We start from the raw sequence: 19,063 nt of genomic DNA, 5'->3' as shown, positions 1-19,063 counted from the left end.
AGGTATGTGGGAGCAATCTCGGAGGGCCCCAGGGGGCATGGGAGCCCACAGGGGACACCCTCGCCTCCCCTCACAGGTGTACCTGCGTAGGTGGCACCAAATTCCCACAAGCTCAGGACCAGGAGTCCTCCGGGAAAGGCCCGCCCTGGGCTATGTGCTGATGTAGGCCATTGTTTCCCCATAATCCTGTTTGCCCACAAAGCAACAAGGTGTTCCTGAAGCTCAGCTGCCCAGGCTGTGGTCACCCAGTAAGCGCTTCCAGGCTCCTCCCCATACGAAGCTAATGTGGTAGCTTAAGACTGTAGCAGTGTAGCCAGTGGCCCCAGGTTCAAATCCCTCCACCTCAGGTATGTGAAATGCTAGGTTAAATGGTACACCTGGTGTAGCACACAGCCTGGCGCTTCCTTGAAATGTTACGTGCAGAGTCACCATGTGACCCCATGTGATCCCCACTCCATTCCTCGGAATACACACAGCCAGGAGAAATGAAAACATACAGCCACGCCAACACTTGCGCACAGATGTCCCCGGCAGCATGATTCATGACAGCTAAAACGTGGAAGCAATCCAAATGACCATCAGTGGATGAATGAACAAAAGGCAGTATACTCCACACAATGGAGTATTATTCAGTCGTAAAAAGGAATGACGTCTGGACACATGTCACAGTATGGAGGAACCCTGAAAACATGATGCTGAGTGAAAGAAGCCGGTCACAAAGAACCATATGGTATGACTGCATTTAAATGGAATGTCCAGAAGGGGCAAATCCACAGACAGAAGGTAGACTGGTGTTGCCAGGGCCCGGGGTGGACTGCTTAGTGTGTATGGTTTCTTTTGGGTGATGAAAATGTTCTGGAAGTAGACACGGGTGATGGTTGCACAGCTCTGTGAATATACCAGATGCTTCTGAAGCGCAAACTTGAAGACAGCAAACTGTATGGTATGTGAATTATATCTCAATAAAGCTGTTATAAAAAAAAAACAAAAAACCCTACTCTTCCCTTACTGGGTTTTTGGGATCTTGGACAAGGAACTGAACAGTGTAGTACCTCAACGTTCTCTCTGTGAAATGGGGCTGGTCACTGCACACACATGGTAAGGGCTGTGGCGAGGACCAAGTGAGCTAAAATAGAACTGCTCCAAGTGGTTATCTCTCTAGGTGCCAGCTTTTTCCCTTGGCTTGAATCTGCCACTGGGCTGCCCAGGCTCACTACCTTTCCACCGCCACATTGCCCTTTGGTTTCCACATGCTCTCTAAGTTTATAGGGGCCTTTCTTTTCTTTTAATTTTTTTTTGTAAAACATACATATATAAAACTTACCAACTTAACCATTTTTTTTTTCAAAAAAGATTTGAGAGAGATAGAACCTGTGAAAGTACGAATAGCAGGGAAGACAGAGAGGGGAAGGGAGAAGCAGGCTCCTTCCTCTGATCGATGTGGGGCTCGATCCCAGGACCTGAGATAATGACCTGAGCCAAAGGCAGGTGCTTAACTGACTGAGCCACCCAAGTGCCTCCCATCTTAAACATTTCTAAGTGTACAGTTCCGTAGTGTTAAGTATATTATATGCTGTCATGCAGCTGATCTCCAGAACTCTTCCCATTTTGCAAAACAGAAACTCAGTACCCACTAAACAACAACATCTCCACTCAGTTCCCCTCTCTCCAGTCCTGGCAATCACCATTCTGCTTTCTGTGTCTACAAATCTACTTGAAATACTTCACTGAGTGGAATCATGAAGTATTTGTCCTTTTGTGACTGGCTTATTATTCCACTTGGTGAAATGTACTTCCTTTTGAAGGTTGAGTAATATTTCACTGTACATATGTACCATGCTTGGCCCTGGAAAGAGACAACCAGAGGTGCTTTCACCTTTGGGCTACTTTGAATACCACAGCCATAAATACGGGTGAACAGGTAAAACCCCAGGCTTTTTTTTTTCTTTTGTAAAATATTTTATTTATTTATTCATGAGAGAGAGAGAGAGAGAGAGAGAGAGAATGGCAGAGACATAGGCAGAGGGAGAAGCAGGCTCCATGCAGGGAGCTCGATTCAGGACTCGATCCCTGGACTCCAGGATCACGCCCTGGGCCAAAGGCAGGCGCTGAACCGCTGAGCCACCCAGGGATTCCCTTTTTTTTTCTTTTTAAAGATTTTATTTACTTACTCATGACAGACATAGAGAGGCAGAGACACAGGCAGAGGGAGAAGCAGGCTCCATGCAGGAAGCCTGATGCGGGACTCGATCCTGGGACTCTGGGATCACGCCCTGAGCCGAAGGCAGACGCTGAACCATGCCCTGAGCCGAAGGCAGACGCTGAACAACTGAGCCACTCAGGCATCCCAAGACCCCAAGCTTTTAAGCACAGATCTCAGGGATTGGTGTGTGTCCAACAGATTCTATTTATGGCAAAGATGAGTAGAAGACAGATGCCTCTAGAGGGGCATGCCCCCTTAAAGGTTTAATTGAACACACTCCCAAAAAACACACTCCCAACAAACTGGTGCATTGTCAGCTGCTGGATATCTCGGTGGGCCTGCCTGGATGCTGGACAACCAGAGTCTGACTGTCCCAGACACCGGTAGGACCGAGCTGGTGCATCCGGGGCTGGTTCCTTGTACCAGAGGTCATGCTAAGAAAAAAGACCTTGCCAGCCATGTGCAGTCTCTAGAAAGACCAGTTCACTCCTTTACAACTGCCTCTCTGGTCTGACAGGAGATGGATCAGTACCACATAGCACTGGTCCTAAGGCCCGGACACGCATGTGGAGTGAGGACAGAGGGGACCAGTCCTCCTAAACTATATCCCGGGATACAAGTGATACTCACACTCAGCCCCAGGGTGGCTTCCTGGAGGAGGTGATGCTTGAGCCAGCTCCAAGTGAACTCCGTGTTAGGTCTGAACACTGTGAAGGCTGTCAGATGGGGCTAAAGCTGTAGCGATCACATGTTCTGGTTTGCCCTGTTGTCCAGGGTAATTATCTTTAGCGTTCCCTGTGATTCTCAGAGGTGTCCCCATGTGAATGATAAATTACATAGTCACTGTGTTAGTTACCTATTGCATAACAAATTGCCCCAAAACTCAGTGGCTTGAAAGAACAAACTTTTCTCTCTCTTCCAGTTCCTGGTTAGGAATTTGGGTGCGGCTCCACTGGGTGCTGGGAGCTGAGGATCTCTCAGGAGGTCATGGTCAAGGTGCTGGCTAAGGCTGCGGTCACTGGAAGGCTTGCCTGGGGCGGCAGGATCTGTTTTCCAGGTGGCTCACGCACAGGCTGGCTGTCGGTGGGAGGCCTTGATCCCTCTCCACAAGGCCACTGCCATGTCCTTGTGACATGGCAGCTGCCCCCACCGAGCAAGGGATCTGAGAAAGCCAGGGAGACAGAAGACAGAGAGGTACAGCCAGACAGAAGCTATCCACTTAGGCCCAGGTTCTGAGGCTTACACCTTGCTTCTGCCACCTTCTGCTCGTTGGAAGTCACTAGTCCAGACCCCACCTGAAGGTGGGGGGAAAGATGTCAAGGGATCTGGGATATTTTACAACTGTCACTTCTGAAATAGGGCATGTGTGGCGTGGAGACAGGACAGAACCAGGGAGGACAGAAGAAATCAGATTAAGGAACAGTCGCAGCACCAGGTGAGAAATAGGATAGTCTGAGAAGGGTTTTGAGTGGAGTGAACCATGACATCTGCCCCTGCACCAAACTCCAGTGGGGCCACACGGCCTCCGCTCGGCCCCACATGACCAGCGGGCCCCTCCCTCTGGGTCTTTGGGGCCCTCGCCTTCTATCTTTGTCGGAAAATGCACCTTTTCTTCCCACTGGACAGAAGCTCTGTTTGTGTTTCCCGGGGGGGCCTGTACACAGCAGGTGCACGCCACAGGGTTTCTGCACGAACAAAACAGCAATGTGCACCGACCCCAAGCTGTGGTCATGCCGGCCCCAAACCAGAGCCTGCAACCTGGGCACACCTCTCCTTCTAGTCTCTGGGCCTTTGCTCGTGCTGTGTCCCCTGCCCAGCATGCTCTGGCAGTGCTCATCACTTGCACTGCCCTGGAGGCAGAGGGGCTGGTGGGAAAGCTGTTCGGTGAATTCTGGGGAGAGATGAGGGGGATTGGCCATGGCAGAGGCAGTGGGCGCAGACAAGGAAAGGGCAGACCATGCTGAGCTGCTGGATGTGGGGTAGGCCAAGAACGATGCCGTGCCTTCCCGCCTGGTGCCAGCCCCCTCCTCTGGGGCAGTGGCAGGCCATGGCTGCCCCGGCAGGTGTGTGAAATGGCTCTGGGGCTCACCTTGGTGTTTTCCACCCACACCCTCCCTTGACCCATCTGTGCCCACCACTCCTGCTGCCTGCCTGACCTGTCTTCTTTCATCCTCGTCACTTCCACCTGCTGATGTCTTCCCATTCTGCCCAGACTCGGCTCAAATGGTGCTACCTCCTCCGGGAAGCCTTACTTGCTTGCAGCCCTGGGGTCCCAGAGCATTTTGGTTGCCACTTGCAGAGGCCCCAAGTGACATACGTCCCCAGGTAGGCTCCTGGAAGGCACTAAGAATCTCCACTTGCTAGAATCAGAGTGTATGCAGGCACAGAGCCATAAAAAGTCTCCTAACCCTAAAAAAAAAAAAAAAAAGGTCTCCTAACCTTTTAAACTCCACCCTGGCACTGGCCAGCTTAACCATGGCACTTCCTCTCAGCTAACTATTATTGGAGCTTCTAGTGGACCAGGCTCTACTGTAGTGCTTGTCATGTCCCATTAAGTCCCCACAACAGGCTAGGCAGTGAGCTCGATCATTATTCCTATTTCAGGGGTAAGAAACTGACAGCACAGCTAAGTCAAACAACTGGCCCAAGGTTGCACTGCCAGGAAGCCACAGTGCTAGGATTCCGCCTGAGGGTTCCTGGGCCCTCACATCGCTGCCAGCCTGTCTTTCCCTAAACTGCAATCAAAAGGTGGCCTCAGCCCAATGCACTCAGGAAACCAGTAAGGGTTTTGGAAGGACCGTTTGCAATTTTGAGCTTTTCTCCTATAAATGCCTCTGAAGTCTTGAGCGCTCGCTAGGGCTTGTTGGCAAGATTTCCAGCAGGCAGCAACATGAATGAACACACGCAGGCCAAAACACACCAGAGATCTGCAGGCTGTGGATCAGGCCCAGGTGGCCAGCGCAGGTCTCTGGGTACACGCTTACCTCATACTCACCTAGGTGCTTTTTTTCCCCCCCAATCAAATGAGATGGACTTTGGGTGGAATTTAAAGATGAGAGTATTTTACTGGCCCCCCCCAAAAAAAGTCACAGTGTCTGGCCACCTGAATGAACGCACTTCAGGATAATAACCTTGCCCGTGTCCCCTCTTATGGCTAGGGCCTCTCAGCAACACCTCTAAGTGGCCCCTGAGCATGGGGCAGCCAAGCTGGTGGGCTCTTAGGCTTGGCCAAGTGGTCATCAGGCCAGGTTTTACCGCCTTACTCTCTGGGTTCAAACCCCAGCTCTGCCATCTGTGTGTGTCTTGGGGCACTCAAGCTCCTTGCTTTCCTTATCTGTAAAATGGGAACAACTCTGACTTGGAGTTGTCAACATTTTTACTACAGACTTATTAGTTGACCCTCGTTTTGCCGTAAGGGGTCCGCAGAGAGCAAATTTTTTTTTTTTTTTTTTTTTTTTTTTTTGCACACAGCAAATCTGAATACCACAAGAGCTGCAGGAGCTTCGGCCTCCCCCTGCCCCCCCCCCCACGCCACCCACAGCAGACACGCCCCTCTGGTCACGGCGGATCCTGATTGGTCTGTGATGGTCTCATCCCCTGTCCCAGGGATTCGTGCAGGCCTGTTCACGTGACCCAGTTCTGCTCAATGGGATGAAGTCTGTGCAAGAGCGGGGTGAAGAGCTTTCTCAGAAACCTGGAGAGGTTTCTGAGACTTTCGGGAGGCAAGGAGCCTTTCCCAACCTTGGGTTTCCTCCTGACTGCCAATAAAGCCTACAGCCATGCCAAGGATGGCCAAATACAAAGGCAGGAAGACCTGGGTCCTTCAAGACATCACCAAGCCTTAAAGTTACCACCCGTGGAGCAGCCGGTCTTGCAAACTCTTATCACACAAACCTATCATTGTTTAGGCCAGCTGAGTCAAGGCTTTTTGTTATTTGCAACCCAAAGCATCCTGCTGATATCCCGTGGTTGATCACATTTCATCTTCTTGAGAATAAGCCCATCATACCAGAAGGGTCTAAGCTTGGCTTGTGCACTCAGGGAAGGCTTCCTGGAGGAGGTGAGGCCAAAATGGGATCCAAAAGAATGAGCAGGCAGATAAAAAGAGTAGGGCAAAGGGTAACATTCCAGACAGACAGAAGAACAAAGGCCTGAGGTTGGAGATGCCATAGTGTGTGTACACGCGCGTGCATGCAGGAGCAACAGTCTGTGTGGCTGGGAGCCCGCAGAGGTGAGGCTGGAGAAAGAGAAGTAGGTGGGCTGCAGCGGGCCCTCAGCCAGGCTACAGAACCTCAGTTTATCACAAGAGCGGAGGAGAGGCTCTGTGGATGGCTCTGATTTTGTTCACCCAGGGTCTCGCTCTCCCTCTTTGCGCCTGGAATAAGTGCATGCCGCCGGTCCAGCCACCCCCAGATGCTGCCCTGAACCTCGGCAGGGGGCAGGGGCGCTGGGCCTCGCTTCTCCAGGTGTGCTTCTGCCTGCTTCGCCTCTTCCAGCCCCCAGGGCACTCATAAGAGACTGGCTGAAATCTGGGTCACTCTGTGCACGAGTCGGACATCCATCAAACAGGCAGTTACTAAGTGCCGACAAAGCAGTGTGCTAAGCACAGTGGAGAAAGGACCTGGTTCAAATCCCAATTCTGTCTCTTCCCAGCTGCGTGACCTTGAGCGAGCCACTTTCCTTCTCCAAACCCAGCATCTTTACCTTTTTGTAAGGGAGAGTGAAATTAATGGTTGGCCCTCTTCTCTCTGGTACTGGCTGGGAGTCGGGGGTAGGTAAAACTACTCAAAAAGCTTCCTGGGGATAAGGTTTAGCATCGGGGTGGGACAAGAAACCCAACAGCATGCTGTGATGGACAACTGTGGAGCAGGGATGAAAGGTTCTGGGGAGGGAGCACCTGATCAGGGCGGCGAGGAAGTACAAAATGTAGTTGGTAGGTGAGGCAGGATGGGTCCAGGAGAGAAAGGTCCGCAGAAGCAGGACAGAAGGGATCCAGGAAGCCTACACCTTCCACTCTGTGCCCCCCAAAACCTTTAGGACCATGTGCTGCTAACAGAAGAGCTGGACATAACAGCTGAACACGGGTGCAAACAATGCACCTGTAAGAGCAAATCTCTGAGCTTAAGTCAGTAAGATGCAGATTCAAAAATCTCATCTCTACCACTTACCGTGTGACCTTGAGCAAGTCACTTAACCTTTGAGCCTCAGACTCCTTTGCAAAGTGGGTGTAAAACCCAATTCACAGAGCTGTACGATGGTGTGTGCAGGATCTGGGCCTGGGATCCCCTTTCCCACCTAGCTAATTCCTATTTCAAAGCCTTAAGATCCAGTGCCACCTCCTACAAGGAGCATCCCAGGCCTGTCGGCTTCCCCAGCTGATCCCCTTCCCTGACTCCACTCTACTGTAATTGTGTCCTCCTTCCCCTCCATCAGGCTCTAGGCTTGGAACAAGGAGGAGCAGAGTATCTTAACAACTCTTAGATGCAGCTGTACCCCCTCCCCCCAGCGAGTATCTACCAATGGCAAGTCCTCTTCCAAGGTTCCACCCAGGTGGAAACAAGAGGGAAAAAGTGATTAAGTCCGCTGGGGGCAAAGGGAAGGGGGGAGGTGGTTCAAGAAAGGTTCAGGGTGAGATCACTAGATGTTGAGGGGTGAACAGAAATTTACCAGGAAAGGGGCGTGTTTGCAGGCTGAATGGGAAGTAGGAAAGCACAGAGGTGTGAAGGGAAGGGTAAGTCAATCATCGGTCACCAGAGTATCTGCCTGAGTGGCTAAAGGTGAGGATTCTAGATCTGGATGCCAGGGGCCTCTAATTCCATGCCAAGGATACGGCCCTATAGAAAGTGGCTGAAAACTTGTGACTGGGCAGCACAGCGACACTGTGGTGTGTGTGTGTGTGTGTGTGTGTGTGTGTGTGTGTCTGTACCCCCAGCCGCACTAGTTTGAGCTAAACTTAGGTCGGGGGTGGGGTAAGTGACAGGGCTGTGGGCCACCACTGGGGGTAGGTGCTGGTGGAAGAATCAAAAGGGGAGAAAAGTTCGCCCTGGAGGACTGATTATTGAAATAGCTTCAGGAATATATCCACACCCAACTACCCATTCTACTTGTGAAAGAAGCCAGCATCCACGATCATTACATGCCACACACAGCAGCTCTGTGACAATGGGGGGTGGGGGGTGTCTTCATTACAGGAGGACACAGTGAGAACCCGGGGAGGAAAGGGACCCTGCCCTGGGCACGGGGCTGACCACAGCCTGAAGCCATCATCCCAGCCCCCGAGTGCAAGGGAAGGCAGGCCTTCAGCTATCTGGCAATTGTACTCAGCACCTTCTAGCACCAGACCCAGGAGACAAGGATGTGACCTTTGACCTCTGAGTCATCTTGAGCTTGGACTGGACACCTGGGCCACAGACCAGCGGCCTCCAGCAGCGGACAGAGCAAGGGCCACTCAATGAGGGGTGATTTCCATGGTCAGACAGCTCAGCAGGGGTCTTGAGCCTCCCATGTCTACCTGTGAATTCTCAAAACTGGACCGGGATAGAGGCTGGAAGAGGGCGGGTCCCTACACAAAGGGTGAGGGGCAGAGGGAGTGGCTCTTTGCTGCCTTCCTAAGAAGCCCCCAGATGCCCCCTCCTCCCAGCACCCACCCAGGCCCCGCTCAGCCGCAGCCTGAGTCATCATCCTGGTTTGAATGGTAGCCTACAAATCAGCCAGGGGGCTGCCTGGGGCTGAGGGCCACGGTTTGGAAAAACAAGGCTAGTCTCTCTTACCTCCAGCCTCGGAAGCTCAAGACAGGCTGAGGGTGGGGACAGAGAGTAGGTACAGGAGGGATGGGGGGGGGTGTCAACAGCCAGAGGGGGGCGGAGGGGAGGTGGTGGTGGTGAAAGGTTTAGAATTGGAGCTGTTGGCTTTTGTTTTCAAATGACCTGTTTAATAATTACCTTTGGAATCAAAGGAGTCTCTGCTCCGGGACGGAGAGGATTTCAACCCTCCATACCCCCACCGAGCAGAGAGCAGAGCAGAGCAGAGCAGAGCAGAGCAGAGCAGAGCAGCCGGAGAAGAAAGTAAACAAGATGCCACCAGCGGATCTCGCTCCATCTCGCAAACAATGGCGGGACTGAGCTGCCCGCTCAGACACACACACATCAAAGTGAGATTTCCAGGCAAGAACTTTACCAGGCAGATAAGAAGCTCGGACTGAATTATTTTCCTGCATCCCCAGAGCTTCCCTGAGCTCAGGGCCGAGGGGGGCAGCTTTAGGGGCCGTCCTTGCCACGTTAACCTTGACCTGTGATGCATTCATTCATTTTGCAGCCGGGGAGAACGACCTCCGCCCCAACCCCTAAAAACCCAACCGGCAACAACTTCATCGCTTTGAACAGTCACAATGGTGGACAAACAAGGCATTTAAGTTACAGCGGCCAGCTCGAGCTCACACTCCACTGGGCTCGGGCTCCTTAAAAAAAAAAAACAACACGCCCCAGTCCAAACGCCCACCGGGGCCGCGGGGTCGGACCTCGACCTGGTGGAGGGAAAAATCCAACTTGGGTTTTCTGTTGTTGTTTCTTCCCCAACCTCCCGAGGCCTTCAACTATTTTTCCCCCTGCAGCATCCAAGCCCAGCCTGGCGGCTGAGCCATAAACACGCCTGCTCCTCCCCCTTGCACGGTTCGGCCACAGCCCCCCCAGCCCTCCCGGGCCCGGGGGAGGACGCGGCGCGCGACCCTCGCCCGCAGCCCCGCCCGCGCCCTCCCGCGCCCTCCCGCGCCCTCCCGCGCCGCCGGGCCCCGCAGGCACCTCGGGGTGAACCCCCACTCGTGATTTTAGGGTTTTCTGCGCCGGGCGGCCGCGCTCAGCACAGTCCCTCCGCGGCCCCGCCGCCGGGCCGGCCCCGCCGAGGGCTGGGGGATGGGGGGTTAGTGTGTGTTTTCCGCGGTCGCGTCCCCACACCTGTTTTTCATTCATTCGTTCGTTGGTTCGTTCGTTCGTTCACGGATTCGTCACCGCAGCCTCCAGGCCCTCCGGATCTCGGGCAGGGGCCGCGACGGGGGCGGCGGGGGAGGCGGCGGCGGGGGCACTCGGGGCGGGAGGACCCTGCCCGGGGGCAGCTCGGCGGCGGCGGCGGCGGCGGGGGGGGCGGCGGGGGGGGCGGCGGCGGCGGGGGGCGGGGGCGCTCCCCGCGCTCCAAGTTGTTTTCCGAGGCGCCGCGGCGAGCACGGCCGCCCGGGTGCGCTTCTTTGTCTGTGCCCGGCCGGCGCCGCGTCCCCGCGCGCTCACCTGGTCTTGGAGGACAGGAAGGCAAGTTTGATGAGGCCGTAGGTGAAGAGCGGGATGCTCTCCTTGGCGACGCTGGCAACTTGCAGCCGGTGCTCCAGGATGTGGAGTTCCATCGTCCGCCCGCGCGCCGCGGCGGCTCATCGGCGGGGGGCGAGCCGCGGCCCCCGCCCCCTGCGCGCCCCGCCGGCACCGAGCGCCGCGGGCGGCCGGCCGGGCCCGGAGCTGGGCGCCGGGCGGCCCGGGGCGGACAAAGGGGAGGCCCGCCGAGCCGCGAGGGGGCGGCGGGCGGCGGGCGGCGGCGGCGGCGGCGGCGGCGGCGGCGGCGGGCGAGGGCGGCAGCGCTGGCGGAGCGGCGGCGCGCGGCGCCCGGCGCGGAGAGCAGCTGGTGTTCGCTGTAACAAACAACTTGCCACTCAAACGCCGGCCCGCTGGGCATGCGCGGCCGCCGCGGGGCGTGCCGGGACTTGTAGTCGCGCGCGGCCGGGGCGCCGGGGCTGTCGGGGGCTGCAGGGCGGGAGCGCGGGCGGCGGGGAGCGCGGGCGGCGGGGAGGGCGGGCCGGCCCGGGCCCAGCCACTGCGGGCCCCGGCGCTCCCGCGGCACGGCTCCCCCCCTCCTCCGCGGCGGCGCCGGAGGAGGCCCGGGTCGGGGAGGGGAGCGACCCGCAGAAATCGGTGCGCACAGCGCAGAGCAGCCAAAGAGGCCTGGGTGCTGCGGACCGAGGTGCGGACCGAGCAGGGGAGCCAGCGGGGCCTGGGGGAAGGGGCATCCCGGCCGGGTTCTGCGGGATGAGTCGGAGCTCGCCGGGGACGGGGGCGGGGGCGGGGCTCGGGGCTCGGGGCTCGGGGCTCGGGGCTGGAGGCCCGAGGCCTTCCAGGCAGAAGGAACAGCGTGTCCGGAGCACAGAAGCGTGAAAGCCCCCACTGCGCTGTGTTTGGCTTTGCTGGAGCGGAAAATGCGAGGGAGGAGAGGCGAGAGATAAGGCAGGCGTAGCACCAGGAGTCCGGTCGAGAGGGGTCATGTGTGCAGATCTAATGAGGGGGCCGCGGAGCCCGCGCAAGCGAGCGAGGGTGGCGGGGACTGCGACTGGCCATTTAGGGAACAGTCTGAAATAGTCCCAAGGGCTTTCCACCCCGCAGCCGGGGGCGGGGGGCCGTGGCCTGCCACGGATCCCCTACGTGGCTGCCTGGTTGCTGATGGTCTAGGTGAAAGTTGCTGGTGCGTCGCTCTCTGGGAGAGTAATCCGGGGGCAGGGTAGGTCAGGTTTACCTGGTGGGGCAGTCCGGGAGGGCTCTTCTTGGGGAAAACCGGCTCTGCCCTCCCACATTCTCTCTCTGAGTCCTCCTGTGTTCTGTGTTAGGTAGGAACATATGAGGCTCCCTTATTTCCAGAAAGGGGTGTGAAGCCTGCAATCTGGCAGCTCTTCAAGCAGGCCGAACCCCTTCCCACTTTGTTTTCACTAAACAATAAACCACCCTCTAATAAAGAATAGATTTACTTTTTTTTTTTTCCTCTGTCTGCCTCCTGTAGAATCTGAGCTCCATGAAGGCAGTGATTTCTGTCTGTTTTCTGCTGTATTACCGGTGCCTGCAACGTGACATGTGAGAGACAGGCATTCGATATTCATGGAGTGCATAAATGCAAACCCTGTTCTTTTAAAGTCTGGGGATCTAGAAGGCCCAAACAGAAATGCATTCAGGGTCCAGGCAAGTAACAGAGATGTGTGAACACAATGGGTATCAGACCGTCAAAAGTGGAACAGGAAAAGGGAGGCCTGCTTGAAGGCATCATATTCAATTAAAAAAACACAACACAAAACTACCAACAGGTGAAACCAAGCAAACGAGACTAAAGGTAGGGCTCGGTCAGCGTGCTGACTTCTGCACCAAATGGCCTCAGTATTTTTTAATATCTGGGCCATGACCTGTGAGCGGATGGTGAAATCAGTTTAGCAGGGCTGACTAGCACTAAAAACAAAACAAAACATGGACACCTGGGTGGCTCAGTGGTTGAGCATCTGCCTTTGGCTCAGGTCGTGATCCTAGCGTCCTGCGATCGAGTCCCACATCAGGCTCCCTGCAGCAAGCCTGCTTCTCCCTCTGCCTACGTCTCTGTCTCTCTCTCTGTCTCTCATGAATAAATAAGATTTTTTAAAAAGATTTTATTTATTTATTCAGAGAGACAGAGAGAGAGGCAGAGACACAGGCAGAGGGAGAAGCAGGCATCACACAGAGAGCCTGACGTGGGACTTGATCCAGGGTCTCCAGGATCACACACTGGGCTGCAGGCAGCGCTAAACCGCTGTGCCACCAGGGCTACCCAGTGAATAAAATCTTAAAACCAAAACAAGAGTAAGACATGGCACAGAGCTTTGCATGTAGCAAGGGTACGTTACCACTATGTGTTCTAAGTTGCAGGACGCTTGAATTTTGGCATGCGTGTCAGTGTGTGTCCGCAGGCGTGTGTGTATACATGTGCATGTGCTGGATCTTGATGCAAAGGTGTTTCTTACTGTAGTCCCCATCGAAAGCATTTGACAGCCCTGTGGGTTTTCTATTAGTCAAGCCAGGCCATCATAAAGTTTGCAGATGCCGATGGTATTGCAGAATTGCTTTCATTGAGCTGTATTTGGTGATTATGATTTTTGTGAAACTAATACAGAAATGAATATTGAGGTGTTAAAGAGACTGACCTGTGGGCTGCCCAATCCAGAAGATGGTTCCAGGCTGGGGCCAGGGTGAGACATGCACTCTGGAGGTCACGCAAATGCTGGCGTGGTACTTTCCCAGGGGAATTCACTCCTCCCCCTTGATTCCTTAGGACTCCATCTTTCTGGTCCTCCTCTGGTTCTTCCATCTTGCCATCTGTGGTTCTTCTCTGCATGGAGGCCCACTTGGTATTCCTTCCTGTAGTGCATTTTTACGGTAATGGCTGCCAGTGTATCCGGCCTCCTGGTAAGGCATCCCACGTTGACTTTGTGTTTGGCCATAGGACGTTTTTGGCCAATGAGGTATTAGCAGATGTGCTTAATAAGTCCTGTACACTGGGAGTCGCCCACTTAGAATGCTTCCCTGAGACCCCCACACTGTGGAGAAGCCCGGATGAAAGACCACAGGGAAAGAGGGGCCCAAGTGTTCCAGCTGTTCCAGCTGTTGCCTGCCGACATGAGGGTCACAGCCTCTTGGCCCTTCCAGCTCACCATCCAGATGAATGCAGCCACATGAGTGAGCCAGGTGAAACCAGTAGAGCAACTGTCTGGCCAACCTGTCAAAACATCATAAATAGTTGTTTTTAGCTACCGAGATTTGGAGTGGCTTATTATATAGTAATGGGTAACTCTCATCTTCTCTCACTCTCTGGGTGTGCTTAGTCTCTGGCTTCTAATGTGTCGATGCTCCCCAGATTGACAGTTCCCCGTCAGAACATGTTCCCGAGGCTCTGACTCACACATCCAACTTCCTAGCATCTGGCTACCTCCATCTAAATGTAGACAGGCTCTGCCAACCCAACCTGTTCGAACCTTCTTACCTCACTGTCTAACCCACCTCCGACGTTCTCCCCTTCCTCCTGGAATCTCTGCCTTGGTTAAGCGCACCATGCCTGTTGCCTCAAGTTGCCAACCCGGTGTGGCATGCTGGGTTTTTCCAAGATGGTGACAATAGGTCTTCCTCCATCCTCCATGTTCTTCTTGTAATTCGCTAATCACCCTGTTAGGAGGTGAGTCTATATGTTCCCTTCCCTTGAATTTGAGCAGGCCTGTGACTTCTGAAACAAGGTCATAACAGGTGACAGGGTTTGCACCAGGTCCTCTTGGGATGCTCTCTCTTGGAACCATTCTGCTGTGTGGAAGCAAGGGCCACACAGACCACAGGTAAGCGTTTGTACTGGTTGGTTAGGGCCGTGTAATAAACTACGGCAGACTGGGGAGCTTAACCAGCAAAGATGTATTGTTTGACAGACCTCAGGCTCAAAGTCTGAGATGAGGATGTCAGCAAGTTTGGTTCCTCTGAGGCTTCTCTCCTTGGCTTATAGATTTCTCTTTTCTTCCTTCACATGGTCTTGCCTCTATGTGTATCTCTGTATCCTAATCTCTTCTTATGAGGACACCCGTCATATTGATTACAGCCCACCCTAATGATCCCACTTGAAATTAACCACCCCTTTAGAGGGCTTGCCTCCAATATGGTCACAGTCTGAGATTCTGGGGGTTAGGACTTCAACATATAATAACTCTGGGGATACTAGACACGATTTGGCCCATAGCAGTATTCACTGAGGTTCCAGCCGACAGCCAGCATCACTACCAGATGTGTGAGGAAGACTTTGTATGACACAAATGCATGAGAGACCCCCAAGCAAGACCCGCTCTTCTAGGCCCGGCCTCTAGAACTCTGAGAGGTAATAATAAAATATGTATTGTTGCTTTAAGTCACTACATTTTGAGATGGTTTGCTAAGTAGCAATTGGTAACTAGAACACCCTGGAATCAACTTGAGGGTGGGGAATGGAGGAAGTTGATTGGGGAATCATCCTAGATTGCTACCTCTTGCTTCCTGTTCCCCCAACCCTATATCTTTATTTACTTATTTTTTTAATGTGGGGAAGGCCAGAGAGGGAGAGGGAGAGAGAGAGAGAGAGAGAGAGAGAGAATCTTAAGCAGACTCCAGCGCGGGCGGCCGATGCGGGGCTCCATCTCATGACCCTGAGATCATGACCTGATCATGACCAGAGTTAAACACTTAATCGGTGAGCCACCCAGGTGCACCAGCCCCCCCATACCTCTATCTATCTGATCAGTCACCAAGTCCTCGTTGATTTTATATACCGTATATCTCTAATCCAGCCTCTTTCTCCACCTTGACCGTCGTGATCCCAAGTCAGATCATAATTCCTCTGTCCTAGAGCTCCTAGTGCCCATTCTGTCTACCTCGTGTTGCCAGGGTAGCTGTTCTACTCTGTGACTGTTCTTCGCTGCCTAACACCCTTTAAGGCAGGGTGGAAACCACAGCTCTCTTAAGAAAACCAAGCTTAGATCCTTCACATGTGTAAAAGGGAAGGTTTCTAGATGCATGCTTTTCAATACTGTAGCCATTAACCACTGGCTATTGAGCAGTTGAAATGTGGCTAGCACCATGAGAAACCAGTCTTTTTTTTTTTTTTTTTTATGAGAAACCAGTCTTAATTTCACTTCATTTTAATTTAAATTTAAAAACTGCTACTGGATTCCGTTATTCGAAAATGTTCCAGGGGCTCCTGGCTGACTCAGTGGGAAGAGTGTGTGACTCTCGATCTTGGGGTTGTGAGTTTGAGCCCCACCTTGGGTGTAGAGATTACTTAAATAAACATCTAAAAAATTGAAAAAAGACATTCAAGTATGTTTTGGAATAGCATGATTAACTGTCCTGGTTTTTCTGGGACTGAGGAGGATTTCAGGACTTGGGGCTTTGGGTTTTAAAGCCAGGACTGGGGTAAACCAGGACATGTTGATCACACTACTTGGAAACCACTTCGTTATGGAAATCTATGAAATCTAAAACCCACATGAAGTATTGTAGGTGAAAGTTAAGCATCTGGATGGTGATGTGCAATAAATGTAAAGTACACCCTGGGTTTCAAAGACTCGGTACAGAAAAAATAATGCAAAATATCTCATAATTTTTTACATTGATTACATGTCAAAATGATAATATTTTAGATAGTGGGTTAAATAAAATATATTATTACAATTAATTTCATCTGTTTCTTTTTACTTTTTAAAACTTCCAAATGCCATATGGGCTTACGTTATATTTTCTTGGACAATCCTTTTCTAGAATAGCAGTTATTAAGCTGTGGTTGGTGTCAGAATCACCGGAGGTAGAAATACCCAGGCCCAGGCCTTTTCCTGCTTAGATGAGCCTGGGCCTCTGTTCTCTATTGATCCCCAGGCCTCAGTCGCCCCTCTGTGATGGGGTGGGGTATAGGAGTATGGATGCCAGGAACCCCTTGTCCACTTAAGTCTAGAGTCTCTGGACCCAAGAAAGGGTCTCATTCTGCCTGGCTGAGGCCTAGCATGGCCTTTACCTTGAGGAGGCCACCTCCTCTCCAGAAGATGAACACCTATAATGTCCACCCACTTCAGAGAAGGTTCTGGCCCCTTTCCCCTTGCTCACTTGGGCTGCTTTTGATTCTGTTGATCTGGAATGGGATCAGGCTTTCCCCCTTCCCCAGTTCCCGTGTTTACAAATGTGCAGCCAGGGTTAAAAACCACCACCCCGAAGCCTCCACACCCACTTCTCAAATTCCATGTGAGCAGCAGCAGCAGCAGTGGCACCTGGGTACTTGTTAGAAATGCAAACTTGGGACTCCTGGGTGGCTCAGTGGTTGAGCCTCTACCTTTGACTCAGGGTGTGATCCTTGGGGTCCCGGAATCGAGTCCTGCATCGGGCTCCCTGCGTGGAGCCTGCTTCTCCCTCTGCCTGTGTCTCTGCCTCTCTTTCCATGTCTCTCATGAATAAATAAATAAAATCTTAAAAAAAAAAAAAAAAGAAAGAAAGAAAGAAATGCAAACTCTCAGGCCCCATCCTGAACCTGCTCAGTCAGAAACCAGGGAATGGGGCCCTCAGGTATCTGGGTAACAAGCCATTCAGTAGATGCTGACATAATCTCAAGTTGGAGAGCTACGCCCTTAAAAGAAGAGTGAAGTTAGCACAGGAACAGTATGGCAGGGTCTGGAGTCTTTGTAGACGTTACGGAGAAGGGATCAGGTCATGTCTGTCGCTGGCTACCCTTAGCCTAAGCTCCTCGGCTGGACCTAGTGGTCGTCTGTCCGTAGTGGCCACCCAACCTGTCTTTTGATGGTTTCCTGTGTTATGAGTCCTATCTTCACAAAGTAGAGCTTCCACATCCTCCCTCATGGCCGCGGTGCGGCACATCAGACCAGGTAAGACTCGGGCCCAGAAACCCAACAGATGTGTGCACAGCTGCAGGAAGGCAGTGGGGTTTGTCCTGGTGACTACTGGTATGTAACACACAGCCCACCCTTATTAGAGGAAAACAATTATTTTATGAATTCATAAATTCTGCAGGTTGGCAATTCAGACAGGGCTTGTGGGGGCAGTTAGGCTTGGCTCCATGGTATCTAGCTGAACTTCACCTGGAGGACTTGGATCCTGGGAGGGACCTGAAGGCCTGGGGACAGGAATCATCTGGAGGTTTGCTCCCTCACGTGTCTAGTGCCTGGATGGGCTGAGGTGGGATGGTCACCTGGAGCACTCCTTTGTGTGGCCTGGGCCTCTCAGGGCGTGGAAGCTAGACTCCCAGAGGGAGCGTCTCCAGGGGCAGTGCACCACGAGAGTGAGGTAGAAACCATATGCCTTTTTTTTTTTTTTAAAGATTTTATTATTTGAGAAGAGTGAGAGAGAGAATGAGTGGTAGGGAGAGGCAGAGGGAGAGGGAGGGAGGGAGGGAGGGAGAAGCAGATTCCATGCTGAGTAGGGAGCCCAACATGAGGACCCTGAGATCATGACCTGAGCTGAAGGCAGACGCTTAACCCACTGAGGCACCCAGGCGCCTCCTATATGACCTTTTTTTAACCTCACATGTCACATGGCGTCACTTTCGTGGTATCCTCTTGGTCAAAACAGGAACAAGCCCATCTTGAGTCTAGGTGAAGGGTCATAGGGTCCACCTCTTGATGGAGGGGTGACAAAGTCACCTTGAAGAGCGGGTCAGATGGAATATTAGTGCAGCCATTAAAAAAAAAAAAAGATTTTATTTACTTACTTACTTATTTATTCATTCCTTTAGAGGATGAGCCAGGGGAGGGGCTGAGGGAGATGAAGAGTGCACAGCCTGATATTGGGCTCAACCTCATCACTCTGAAATCATGACCTGAGCTGAATTCAAGAGTCAGATGCTTAATTGAGCACCCCAGGTACCCCAATGCAGCCATTTTTGGAAATACTCCCCACTGAGTAAGGTGAGGTCCCCAGGAGAAGGTGTGCCTTGTGGGAGTCCTGCCCCATGGCACTGATGAGGGTCTGCTAGTTCAGGCTAGACCCTGTTTCTCTGGCTCCTCCAAAGATTCTGTTCTTAATCTTTTTTTTTTTTTTTTAAGATTTTATTTTTAAGTAATCTCTATACTCAATGTGGGGCTTGAATTCACAACCCCAAGATCAGGGTTGTAGACTCTTCCGTTGAAGCCAGCCAGGTGCCCCTGCTCTGAATTTTTTTAATTAAGTTTTTTATCTTGAGAGAATTGTCAATTCATATGCAGTTGTAAGAAATCATATGGGGAGGGAGCACTTGGGTGGCTCAGTTGGGAAAGCTTAGGACTCTTGGTCTTGGCTCAGGTCATGATCTCAAGGTTGTAAGATCAAGCCTTGGGTTGGGCTCTGAGCTCAATGAGGAGTCTGCTTGAGATTCTCTCTCCCTCTCCCTCTGCCCCCCCCCCCCCCGCTCTCTTTCTCTCTCTGAAATAAATAATCTTAAATAGAAAAAAAGAAATATTATGAGGAGGTCCCCTGTATCCTCCACCCAGTTTCTACCAATGGTCCTATCTTCTAAAAACAACAGTACAATTTCACACCCAGGAAATTGACACTG

The 19,063-nt window shown here is 52.6% G+C and overlaps 1 protein-coding gene across 1 annotated transcript in view; it reads right to left on the bottom strand.

The window, feature by feature from the left end:
* CASTOR2 (cytosolic arginine sensor for mTORC1 subunit 2) overlaps positions 1–10,676 on the bottom strand; it is a 49,838-nt gene extending 39,162 nt beyond the window's left edge. Inside the window, exon 1 of the mRNA XM_026017503.2 lies at positions 10,480–10,676. Coding sequence (XP_025873288.1) covers positions 10,480–10,592 — 113 coding nt within the window. The 5' untranslated portion in view covers positions 10,593–10,676. The remainder of the gene's footprint in view (positions 1–10,479) is intronic.
* Between the last annotated feature and the right edge of the window lie 8,387 nt (positions 10,677–19,063).

This window comes from Vulpes vulpes, chromosome 3, assembly GCF_048418805.1.
Source record: "Vulpes vulpes isolate BD-2025 chromosome 3, VulVul3, whole genome shotgun sequence".
Classification (NCBI taxonomy): domain Eukaryota; kingdom Metazoa; phylum Chordata; class Mammalia; order Carnivora; family Canidae; genus Vulpes; species Vulpes vulpes.
Note: the sequence above shows the minus strand (reverse complement) of the source record. Positions and strands in the feature narration are given on the sequence as shown.